General features: G+C 50.6%; 1 protein-coding gene across 1 annotated transcript in view; it reads left to right on the top strand.

Moving 5' to 3' along the window:
- Window positions 1-1,246: 1,246 nt before the first annotated feature.
- The window catches only part of LOC119952401 (monocarboxylate transporter 8-like), a gene marked incomplete at its 5' end in the record, with an annotated part of 80,119 nt that continues 68,453 nt past the window's right edge, over window positions 1,247-12,912 (top strand). The window contains one exon of the mRNA XM_038776121.1: window positions 1,247-1,422. Coding sequence (XP_038632049.1) covers window positions 1,247-1,422 — 176 coding nt within the window. The remainder of the gene's footprint in view (window positions 1,423-12,912) is intronic.

Raw genomic sequence — 12,912 nt, forward strand, 5'->3', positions numbered from 1 at the left:
GGAGGGGATGGTTAGCGAATACTACCAGGATCCTAGAGAGTTCAGAGGCAGCAAGAGGAGCTATCCGTTGTTGAGGTGGGCTGTTTAAACGGCCCAGCATCGTGCTCAATAATGGGTGCCTGGGCTCCCAGACAAGAATGCATTCTGAGGCTTTAGCATGTAGAATATGAGGGACCATGGGGGGGGGGGGGGGGGGGGGGGGGGGGTGCATAGCTTGCATCGGTGGCATGCATAAAACCGTTTGAATATATCTTTCAAAAGGTCCCCTCTCCAGACAATAGTTCAAAGTACCTCTTGAGATGCCGTGAACCACAAGTCCTTTAAAAGCTAGCCCGACTCCTTGAAAATCCCAGAGGACTAGCAGATGCCTGGTGGAGCCAGCCAGGTGGGAAGTGCAGGATGTGAATTTGCACCAGTCCACACCTTTGACAAGCACTGGTGAAAATTGTGGCTGCTGGAAATGGGGTCTGAAATCTGGAACTGGGTGAATACAGAGTGGAAAGTGGGTGAATGGGCATGGAAGTGCCATAGGTTGGCATGGAGGAGATGAGGAGGCCATGGGGTTGGACCGGGTCCCGGGCACCATTTTTTACACCTCCATGGCTGTCTCCCTGCCTCAGTGATTATCTAGCATTATCCCTTCCTCCCTGCTGAATCTGGCCCACTCTGTGATCCATGCATCCCATTGCCTCCAATCAACATACACCAGCATTCTGGAATCCCCTCCACCATGCTCCATCTCTCCTCAGATGGAGCTGTTGACCACACCGTTGCTTATCCCACCACCATCCAATTCCTTTTGATTTGTGCCTCTTATCCATTCTCTCGCTCTTTATAGAACAGTACCCGTAAATACAGAGGCAAGTTGTCATTGTTACAACATATTAACTCATTTGACTCTTCGTGCCTGACCAACCCGCCTCCGACCATTGAAATAAATCATGGTCGATCATCTACCTCACTTCACCGCCTTGCAGCGTCCCCACATCCCCAATATAAAAAATGTCGGTCTGAATATACTCAACAACTGAGCATTTATAGCTTCGTGGGGCAGAGAATTCCAAAGATTTACAACCTTTTAAGTGAAGAAGTTCCTCCTCTTTTCAATCCTAAATGGCCGACCCCTTTATTTTGAGACTGTGATCCTGGAGATTCCGCAGCCGGGGAGACATTTCCAGTGAGCGGTGAGGCTGTGGAGCAGTGGGTTAAGTGGTGGAAGGTGCCATCAAATCCTACAACCGATTAAAACTATTTTCCTGTTTCCTTTTTCCTTGCAGCCTGGGTAGGTGCAGTCTCAATGGGGATGATTTTCTTTTGTTCTCCAATTGTCAGCATTTTCACTGACTGGTTTGGATGCAGGAGGACGGCAATGGGCGGTGCAGCAATGGCTTTTATTGGACTTCTTTCCAGCTCCTTCACAAAGTAAGAATGGATTTTTGTCTTAATACACACACACATATACACACACACACACACACACACAATAGAACATAGATAGAACATAGAAAAATACAGCACAGAGCAGGCCCTTCGGCCCACGATGTTGTGCCGAACTTTTGTCCTAGATTAAGAACAAATTAATCTACACCCCATCATTCTACCGTAATCAGTGTACCTAGCCAATAGCCGCTTGAAGGTCCCGAATGTTTCCGACTCAACTACTTCCACAGGCAGTGCATTTCATGCCCCCACTACTCTTTGGGTAAAGAACCTACCTCTGACATCCCCCCTATATCTTCCACCATTCACCTTAAATTTATGTCCCCTTGTAATGGTTTGTTCCACCCGGGGAAAAAGTCTCTGACCGTCTATCTATTCCCCTGATCATCTTATAAACCTCTATCAAGTCGCCCCTCATCCTTATCCATCCTAATGAGAAAAGGCCTAGCACCCTCAACCTTTCCTCGTAAGACCTACTCTCCACTCCAGGCAACATCCTGGTAAATCTCCTTTGCACCTTTTCCAAAGCTTCCACATCCTTCCTAAAATGAGGCGACCAGAACTGCACACAGTACTCCAAATGTGGCCTTACCAAGGTTTTGTACAGCTGCATCATCACCTCACGGCTCTTAAATTCAATCCCTCTGCTAATGAACGCTAGCATACCATAGGCCTTCTTCACTGCTCTATCCACTTGAGTGGCAACTTTCAAAGATCTATGAACATAGACCCCAAGATCTCTGTTCCTCCACATTGCCAAAAACCCTACCATTAATTCCGCATTCATATTTGTCCTTCCAAAGTGGAGAACCTCACACTTTTCAGGGTTAAACTCCATCTGCCACTTCTCAGCCCAGCTCTGCATCCTATCTATGTCTCTTTGCAGCCAACAACAGCCCTCTTCACTATCCACAACACTATCAATCTTCATATCGTCTGCAAATTTACTGACCCACCCTTCAATTCCCTCATCCAAGTCATTAATGAATATCACAAACAGCAGAGGACCCAGAACTGATCCCTGCAGTACACCACTGGTAACTGGGCTCCAGGCTGAATATTTGCCATCCACCACCACTCTCTGACTTCTATTGGTTAGCTAGTTCGTTATCCAACTGGCCAAGTTTCCCACTATCCCATGCCTCCTTACTTTCTGCATAAGCCTACCAAGGGGAACCTTATCAAATGCCTTACTAAAATCCATGTACACTACATCCACTGCTTTACCTTCATCCACATGCTTGGTCACCTCCTCAAAGAATCCAATAAGACTTATGAGGCAAGACCTATCCCATACAAATCCGTGCTGACTATCCCTAATCAAGCGGTGTCTTTTCAGATGCTCAGAAATCCTATCCCTCAGTACCCTTTCTATTACTTTGCCTACCACCGAAGTAAGACTAACTGGCCTGTAATTCCCAGGGTTATCCCTATTCCCTTTTTTGAACAGGGGCATGACATTCGCCATTCTCCAATCCCCTGGTACCACCCCTGTTGACAGTGAGGACGAAAAGATCATTGCCAACTGCTCTGCAATTTCATCTCTTGCTTCCCATAGAATCCTTGGATATATCCTGTCAGGCCCGGGGGACTTGTCTATTGTCAAGTTTTTCAAAATGCCCAACACATCTTCCTTCCTAACAAGTATCTCCTCGAGCTTACCAGTCTGTTTCACACTGTCCTGTCCAACAATATGGCCCCCCTCATTCGTAAATACTGAAGAAAAGTACTCGTTCAAGACCTCTCCTATCTCTTCAGACTCAATACACAATCTCCCGCTACTGTACTTGATCGGACCTACCCTCGCTCTAGTCATTCTCATATTTCTCACGTATGTGTAAAAGGCCTTGGGGTTTTCCTTGATCATACCCGTCAAAGATTTTTCATGCCCTCTCTTAGCTCTCCTAATCCCTTTCTTCAGTTCCCTCCTGGCTATCTTGTATCCCTCCAGCACCCTGTCTGAAACTTGTTTCCTCAGCCTTACATAAGTATCCTTCTTCCTTTTAACAAGACATTCAACCTCTCTTGTCAACCATGGTTCCCATGGTTAAACAATGTTTAATACGATTTATTGTTAGTGCGGCTCGGTGGTGCAGTGGGTAGCACTGCTGCCTCCCTGCGCTGAGGACCCGGGTTCCATCCCATCTCTGGGTCACTGTCCCATGTGGAGTTTGCACATTCTTCCCGTGCCTGCGTACGTGTCACTCCCACAACCACAAAATATGTGCATGGTAGGTGAATTGGTCATGCTAAATTGGCCCTTAATTGGAAAACGAAAGAATTGGGCACTCCAAATTTAAAAAAAAAAAAGATTTATTGTTGAATTATGGAAGTGTCTCTCAGTGAAAGCTGTTTGGAAGCCGTGTCCGCAGCTTTGATAACTGAATGTTCAATGCCACCATGTCCTTAACAAGAGGCTGGGATGTTACTGGAAACTTGAAAGTTAGCTGACTGGAATTTCTTTCACTCTTGAGTGTTGTTGTTATTATGCATCTTCTTATTTAAATCCATCGCTGATGTCATCAGTAAGTGCTGCGTTGTCATGATGTCCTTTGTTCTCTGTTGTTGTTGCCTGTGTATATTCCTATTTAACTGTTGTTAGTTCTGATACTGTTATTGCTATATTTAGCGAGTTGCTCCCGTATTTTAAACATCATTATTTTTATATATTAAAGAAGATTGACTTTATTTATTAACCTTATTAAAAACGCGTATCAACTACCCTTCTGTGGTCAAGTTACCATTGGCGGGATTCTCCGTCGGCCGATGCTGAAATTGCGAAACGCAATTGGACAGAGAATTGGTTTTGATGCAGACATCATGGCAGGCGCTGGGTTCACGCCAAATCGCAATTCTCCGGTGCCTTGACAGCGGCATCAATGCACTCTATTCTGCATGTACAGTAAACTCCGTTTGCATATCATTAGTGGGCCTGACTTAGTATTCTCTGGAACCTCTGCGATTTTCTGCCTCCACTGGGGGGAATTCCCAACGCCGATGTTAACTTGGGCTTTTGAAAATCGGGAAACAGGCACAGTGACTGATGAGGGAAGGAGAAGAGGTAGGACATGCTGAGGCGCAACCCTGGAATGCCGGTCCTGACACTGGCGAGGCTGGCTGTAAGGGGCGGGGGGGGGGGGGGGGGGGGGGGGCTCCTGGGGTGACTCCCCAAGTGACTGCGGCGATGTCCAGGCACGGGCCGACTTTGCCGCGGCCTGCAAGGCAGCCATCTTGCTGCGCACGCCATTGACCACCCTCCTTGGCCCCTGGTTCTGTAGAGTGCCACTGGCTGTATGGTTGCCTCCCCAACCAGCTGCCACCCGCCAGCAGGGCCTCATGCAGCCCTCCCAAGGGCAAAGCCCACAGTAGCCTCTACAGGGGAGTGCCGAACAGGGGCCACGGAGTGCAGAGCTGGCAAGGGCTGTGCCAACCGGGGCCACTGTGTAGCCTAGTGGACATGATTGGACATGGTGGCACGCACCATGCTAACATGTCAGTACCTTTCACCACTTGTAGATATGGGAATACAACCAGCAATGGTGGCCTTACACCTAGTCACCGTAGACGTGGGGAATCCCTGCAGCTCTTTGAGCTGGAGCTGATCGAGGAGGAGGGAGATGCAGCGGGAGCCTGCCCCAGAGGAACAGGAGGCAACCAGTGAGGCTGGAGAGCCGGCCGTCCAAAAGGCCAAGGAGGAGGAGGTGCAAAGCAGGTGCCGCATGAGACCTCGCGTGTACCGGCAGCACCTGTCACTCGAGGACCTGCCAGACCGGACATGCCGACAAAGACTCCGGCTGATTAGGGGGGCAGTGCGACGTATCTGCTGGATTACGGTGCACCTGGCACCGTGGGGGAATGGGGGAGGACACCCACTCCTGGTAGCTGGCAAATTGATGGTTGCCCTGAACATCTACACCAAGGGGTCCTACCCGGCGCTGACAGAGCTTCGTGCACAGCTCTGTCCAGCTGTCATGAAGGCCCTTTATGCCAATTGGCACAATATCTCCATTTCAATATAGACCAAGCCTACCGGGATGCCCGGGCAGTTGGGTTCACTGCCATTGCCGAAAGACCCGGAGTCCGGGGGTGATTGATGGGATGCATGTCGCGCTACGAGCACTTGCAGATGACAAGCCGGTCTTCACAAACCGAAAGTGGTTCCTCTCGTTGAACATGCAGCTGGTGTGTGACCATTGGCTGCATATTATGCACGTCTGCGCCTGATACCCGGGCAGTGTGCATGATGTCTTCATTCTGGCACACTCAACGGTTCCTGGCCTCTACGAGGTGCAGCCCCGGCTGGGTGTTTGGCTCCTGGGAGACGGAGGTTATCCACTGCGGTTGAGGGCTGATCATGCCTATCCAGAGGCCATAGACCGACATGGAGACCAGCTACAATGAAACACTTGCAGCGACCAGGGGCGTGATCGAATGGTGCTTCAGCATCTGCAGATGCAGTTCCGGTACCTGGGCCACTGTGGAGGGGCCCGCCAGTATAGCGCTGGAAGGGTCGCCATCATCATGGTGGCCTATTGCATTCTCCACAACATTGCGCAGAAGAGGAGTGATGTGCTGGAAGTGGAGGAGGATGAACGCCAGGCCTTGTCGAACGAGGAGGATGCAGGGGAAGGGCTGGCAACGTGTATGCCACGGGTCGCCCTGATTGCATCCAGGTTCGCTGACTTTGGGGGGATGGGTGCAATTGGCCAGGGGCACGGACACTGCATCCCACCCCCACCCCCCTTCCCCCCCCAAGGCTCCCTGCAACCCCTTCCATGATACCTACCTGCCTCACTACTGGGTTTGGGCCCTGAACTGACAGTAACAGCAGGTATGGACCATGGGGTGGAGGATGATGACTAGTCGCTCCGGGATGAGCTCTGGTACTCCACATCATTTCACAACGTCTGACTCTTGCCCACGGTAGCACTTCCCATATTTCACCTGGCTGATCCCTGCACGCGAGCTGGCAATTCCATCGTGCGGCCCTATCGATTCTCTGGGGTGGTGGAGGTGGGAGGGGTTGGTAGGGGCACTGGGTGACCGGAGCAGTGAGCGCTGGCTGAACTGTGATCCCTGGGCTAAGCCAATCCCCAACGACCACCCATTCTCACCTGCACCCCCTCTGCGGTCAGCCCAGACCTGCCCACCCCTCACACCCTTCTGACAGTGCACCGAGGCAGGTTGTAACGTTGTGCACAGGTGTTTAATGTGAATAAATTATATACAGATTTGTGCCCTAGCCCTTAACGCTAAACAGCACCCTGCACCCGTGCCAACGTAACTGGTGTCTACCTTTCTGGCTACGTCTAGGTGGATCCCCAGATGGTACATCAGGAGTGGAGGCGGACTGCTGTGATTCCCGCCCTGCGGCCTGGATCCCCTGTAGCGGGGATCATCTGGGACGGCTGGACCTGGATTGGTCCTGCTGTTGCTCGGGTGTCCCAGGTGGCATGGTGCTGCCTTGTTCTGCCCACTGCCAATGTAATGCGCTAGGGACAGGAGGGGAGGGGTAAGGGTGGGAGGTCCGAGGTGCTGCAGTGTTCCAGCACCTCCCCTGCGGGAGTCACTGACATGGGCCTCATTGCCACCTCCTCCTTTGGGGTCATTTCTGACTCCTGGGCTATTCCATGGGATGGGGGTGCGAGCGGAGATTTCTCCTGAGGCTCCCCTGTCACCTGGCACTGGCCAGTCACGGAGGCCCGCTGCAGCCTCGGTCAGGATCGCAATGCTTACGGCCATGGAGCGGACCATCTCCGTCTGGGACTGCGCCAAATCACGCTGCAACTGTGCCACCACCTTTTGGGTCTGTACCACATCGACCAGTGACTGTGCCATCTCCCTCTGGGACTGCGCCAAATCACGCTGCAACTGTGCCAAAACCTTCTGGGTCTGTACCACATCGACCAGTGACTGTGCCATCTCCCTCTGGGACTGCGCCAAATCACGCTGCAACTGTGCCACCACCTTCTGGGTCTGTACCACATCGACCAGTGACTGTGCCATCTCCCTCTGGGACTGCGCCAAATCACGCTGCAACTGTGCCAACACCTTCTGGGTCTGTACCACATCGACCAGTGACTGTGCCATCTCCCTCTGGGACTGGGCCACCTCCCTGCCTGTGCTACATTGGCCAGCACCTGGGTGATGCCGCCGCCGATCTCAGCCATGGCCCGCTGTGACTGGGCCAAACTCAGGAACTCCGCTGCGATGTCAAGGTGGCGTTGGGGGGAGGTGAGTGTAGGGGTGGTTGTGGTGGTGGTGGAGCAGAGGTGATGTGGGGGAGGGTTGACAACATGCCATGGGGAATGGCTACCCAGCGGGTTTCACTTCCTCGCCGGACGCCGACCTCCACTCCAGCGACTTCCCTTTCTTCAGCCCCCTCTTCCAGTGCCCTCTGCTCAGCTGCAGTGAGGGGCTGCAGTTTCGGCAGGTCCCCCTCCAGTCTTCTGCTTCCGGAGGTTATGTGTGGCCTTCTCCTGTGGGAGTGGGGCTGGGAAACAGAAAATGCACAGTGTTAGAGTATCCAATGCCTGCAGCCCAGGGGGTGGGTAGCTGGTGAGGAAACCTGGCCAAGGTGACCAGCATGTGGTGTAGGGTGGGAGTTCAGCCGCCCTCCAGATGTGGGCGGGTCAGGGTTTGTGGGGTGGGGTTAATGCCAGGGGCAGAGTGCTGCCAACTAACTCTGGCCAACCTGAGGAGGTGGTGCAGTTTTTTCTTGCACTGCAGGGCAGTGTTGTCCCTGGCGTGGGCCACCTCTGACTCCTGCATCCAGGCCTGGCGAACGGCGGCTGGCAGTCGGGCCGCATGCGTCTTTATGCGGCCCACCAAGATCAAGTCACATTTTTTTATTTTTTTAAATGTTTTTAATAAGGTTAATGGGGGGGCTGTTGGGTTACTGGTATAGGGTGCATACGTTGACTTGAGTGGGGTGATCATTGCTCGGCACAACATGTGTTTCATGTGAAGTTTCTACTTTAAAATATTAATTAATAAAAATTAATTGCTTTTTTTCCTTTAAACTGAGTTACTTTGTTTTTCAAATAAATGTGTTTCATGTAAAGTTTCTACTTTAAAATATTAATTAATAAAAATTAATTGCTTTTTTTTTCTTTAAAAACCTTTTATTTTGGCTATTTTAAATATTAATTATTTTACTTAATATACTATGCGGCCCTTTAAAATTGTGAATTTCTGAATGTGGCCCTTGCACGGAAAAGTTTGCCCACCCCTGGTATAGCCTGTCCTCCAAGGCATCTAGCAGGGTCTCCAGTTCCATGTTGGTGAACATTAGGGTCGCACGTCTTGCTGCCATCTTGTTGGCTGGGACGGTGTGTGTGTGGGGAGTGACGTGTGTATATGCTGCTGCAGCTTGTCAGCCTCCCGAGTGTCAATCACCGACTGGTGCGAATCCGGCACCATTTCTCATTGGAATAGATTGCGTTCCACGTGGCACCGGTGCTAGCCCCTTAACGGTCACTGGATCGATCGAGGTGTGGCCCTGTTCTTAAAAGTGATGGTACTGTGCCCATATGTGGGGATTACAAACTCAGCATTAATCAGGTTTCCAAGCTGGATGGTGTTGCTGAGGGTAAAAGATATGTTCTCAACCTTTGCAAGATGTTTTCAAAACTGGACACACCTATCAACAACACTTGAAAACTCAGAGCAGTATGTGATCATCAACGTGCATAAAAGGTTGTTCAACTATAATCGTTTGGCTTTTGGTGTATCCTGCAGTCCGACGATCTTCCAAACGAGAATGGAAATTTCTCATGTTGCGGTTTACTTTGATGACATTTTAATTTCGGGTCAGATTGAGGAGGAGCATCTCAGCAACCTGGATCGAGTTTTTAAAAGGTTTTCCGAGGCGGGACTGTATCCGAAGCAGAACAAGTGCATTTTTCAGGTACCGAGCGTAGAGTATGTAGGCCAGAGAATCACTGTACAAGGCCCAACTGATTATTTGACCAATTAAGGAAGGTCTAGAGCCCAGGAATGTAGCCAAGCTCAGGCCATCTGTAGGTTTGATGAACTATTAAGAAAGTTTTTGCCAGACTCGTTCACAGTGTTGGTTCCACTATACTTCCGTCTGCACAAAGAAACCAAATGGAAGTGGGAGTTTGCACAGAAGAAGGCTTTGAAAGATATGAAAGTGCAGTTCAGTCAAAAAATCTGATAGTCATAGATTTTATATAATCGCGACAGTGCAGAAGGAAGCCATTCAGCCCAAAGGTCTGCATCGATCCTTTGAAAGAGCACCCTGCCCAGCTCCACTCCTCTGCCCTATCCCAGTAACCCAACCTAATCTGCACGTTTTTGGACTGCGGGAGGAAACCGGAGCATCCGGAGAAACCCATACAGACAGGGGAGAATGTGCAAACTCCACTCAGATAGTCACCCGAGGTCAGAATTGAACCCGAGTCCCTGGTGCTGTGAGGCAGCAGTGCTAACGATCGTGCCACCCATTTTGATCTCGACAGGGAACTTATTCTGTCATGTGGCGCCTCGCCCTACGGTGTGGGGACGGGACTTTCTCATGTAATGGAGGCCAGATCCGAAAACCCATAGGTTTTGGATCTAGAATACTGACAATGGCTGAAAAAGGTTAGTCACAGTTCGACAAAGAAGGTCTAGCTATCGTTTTTGTGGTTAAAAAGATTCCATCAGTACTTCTATGGTCATTTATTCACCATGTGTACCGACCACAAGTCGCTGTGAGTCTTTGCAGCGAGTCAAAATGTATTCCTTCCATACCCTCAGCAAGAATACAGCGCTGAGTGTTTACACTGTCAACGTATCAGTACAGCATAGTGCACAGGGCAGGGAAGGACAACGCTAACAAGTTATTTCCCTTTTGCTGGCAATTGCTCTGAAGGCTTCAGGGGGTTGGAAGGGGCTGGTTTGGGGGGGGACGGACGGCGGAACATAGGGTTTCATTGTATGCAGATGACCTGCTTTTGTACGTTTCAGACCCGATGGCGGGGATGGATGGAATCATGGCGACCCTGGGGGAATTCGGCCAGTTTTCGGGGTATAAATTGAATATAACGAAAAGTGAAATGTTTGTAGTCCAGGAGAGGGGCCGAGGGGACCGACTGAGGGAGTTGCCGTTCTGGCTAGTTGGGGACAGTTTCAGGTACCTGGGAATACAAGTGACACGGGAATGGGGTTGACTACACAAGCTAAACCTGTCCCGTCTGGTAGATCAAATGCAAGGGGATTTCCGGAGGTGGGATGCGCTCCCGTTGTCGTTAGCTGGGAGAGTTCAGACAGTTAAAATGACGGTCCTCCCGAGGTTCTTATTCGTGTTCCAGTGTCTCCCCATTTTCATTCCACGTTCCTTTTTTAAGAGGGTAAGCAAAATCATTTTGGGCTTCGTATGGGCAGGCAAGTCCCCGCGAGTAAAGAGGGTGATGCTCGAGCAGAACCAGGGGGAAGGGGGGCTTGCACTGTCGAATTTCAGCAACTATTATTGGGCGGCTAACATAGCCATGATAAGGAAGTGGTTGGTGGTGGGGGGGGTCGACTTGGGAGCAGATGCAGGCAGCCTCATGTAGGGGCACCAGTCTGGGGGCGTTGGTGACAGTGCCTCTGCTGTTCCCGCCGGCGCACCTCTCCACCAGTCCTGTAGTGGTGGCGGCCCGTCAGATCTGGGGACAGTGGAGGAGGCATGTGGGAGCAACGGGAGCATCGGTCTGGTCCCCAATATGTGACAACCATCGGGTTGCTCTGGGAGGTTGGACGGGGGGTTTCGGGTATGGCGGAGGGCGGGGATTGAGCGGATGGGAGATTTGTTTTTGGAAGGGAGGTTCCCTGGCTTGAGGGCGCTGGTGACCAAGTTTGGGTTGACGAGGGGGAATAAATTCCGGTATATTCAGGTGCGGAACTTTTTGCGCAGGCAGGTGCCATCTTTTCCACTCTCGCCACTAAGGGTGATCCAAGATAGGGTAGTGACTAGAGGATGGGTGGGGGAGGGAAGTGTCTCGGGTATTTACAAGGAGCTCATGGGGGCAGAGGAGACGCAGACCGAGGAGCTGATGCATAAATGGGAGGAGGAGTTGGGAGGGAAGATTGGGGAAGGCCTGGGTGGACACGCTGAGCAGGGTTAATGCAACTGCAACATGTGCGAGGCGCAGCCTGATTCAGTTTTAAGGTCGTCCACCAGGCCCACATGACAGTGACCCAGATGAGCAGATTCTTTGGTGTAGAGGACAGGTGTGTAAAGTGTCTGAGAGGTCCGGCAGACCATGTCCATAGTTTTGGGTGTGTCCAAAACTTAAGAGATACTGGCAGGGGTTCGAGGACGTCATGTCTAGAGTATTGAACATAAGGGTGGCTATGGGTCCGGAGGTGGCGATTTTTGGGGTTTCAGAGGCCCCGGAAGTCCGGGGGGAGAAAGAGGCCGACGTTTTGGCATTTGCTTCCCTGGTAGCCCGGAGACGGATACTTCTAGCTTGGAGGGACTCAAAGCCCCCGAAGTCGGAAGCCTGGCTATCTGACATGGCGAGTTTCCTGGGCTTGGAGAAAATCAAGTACGCCTTGAGAGGGTGGTTGTTAGGGTTCGCCCGGAGCTGGCAACCATTCATTGACTTCTTTGCGGAGAATTAATCGTCAGCAGGGGTGCGGGAGGAGGGGGGTGGGTTAGGGGAATGTAGTATAGGGGGTCAAATAGTCAGATCTGGGTAGGGTGGGTTAGGGCAATTGCACTGTGTACTTTGTTTATTGTACAGTCCTTTTGTTTTCACGTTCTGTAATTTTACTGTTTACAATGCCAAAAAATACATCATTGAAATTGTTTATCAAAAAAAAAGTTGTTTCCCTTTACTGGATTGGCCAAACCAGGTATTGTATCCTCCCGACACTATGTTCTTACTTGAGAGACTTACCCAATCTGCGAAACAAAGTAAGCAGTGGCCGGGCAGAGATTCTATTCTGTCACAAGTTCGAAGATTTCTGATTATGATGGGCATCTATCATAGAAGATGGTGGGTCGAAGCCTCGTGTGAGGAGCAAAGACAAATTAAATGTGCAGGATGTTTGCATACTGTGGAGATCGAGAGTGGTTGTTCCATCCCCTGGTCATTTGCTAGTAATGGATGAAACTCATGAGGCTCAACCAGGTGCCTCTTGAATCGCGAGTCTAGCCAGGTTGTATGTTGGTGGCCTAATAGGGACCAGCATTTGGAGATCAAAGTGAAATCCTGTTCTGCATGTTAATCTAACTGGAAGGTGTCACCACTAGCACCATTAGATCCTTGGGATTGGCCTGATCATCCTTGGTTGAGAATTCAGAATTTGAAATTTTGCAGGCCCTTTCATGGGTCGCATTTTTAATCTTTGTGGATGCACATTCCAAATGGTGAGATGTGTACATCATGAGCTACATTACAGCTCCTCCCAGTACCATAGAGGAGCCATGCCAAGTCTTTGCAACTAATGGGCTACTGTATTAACTTGTTTCTGATAACG

Source organism: Scyliorhinus canicula, chromosome 17, assembly GCF_902713615.1.
Source record: "Scyliorhinus canicula chromosome 17, sScyCan1.1, whole genome shotgun sequence".
Taxonomy (NCBI): Eukaryota; Metazoa; Chordata; class Chondrichthyes; order Carcharhiniformes; family Scyliorhinidae; genus Scyliorhinus; species Scyliorhinus canicula.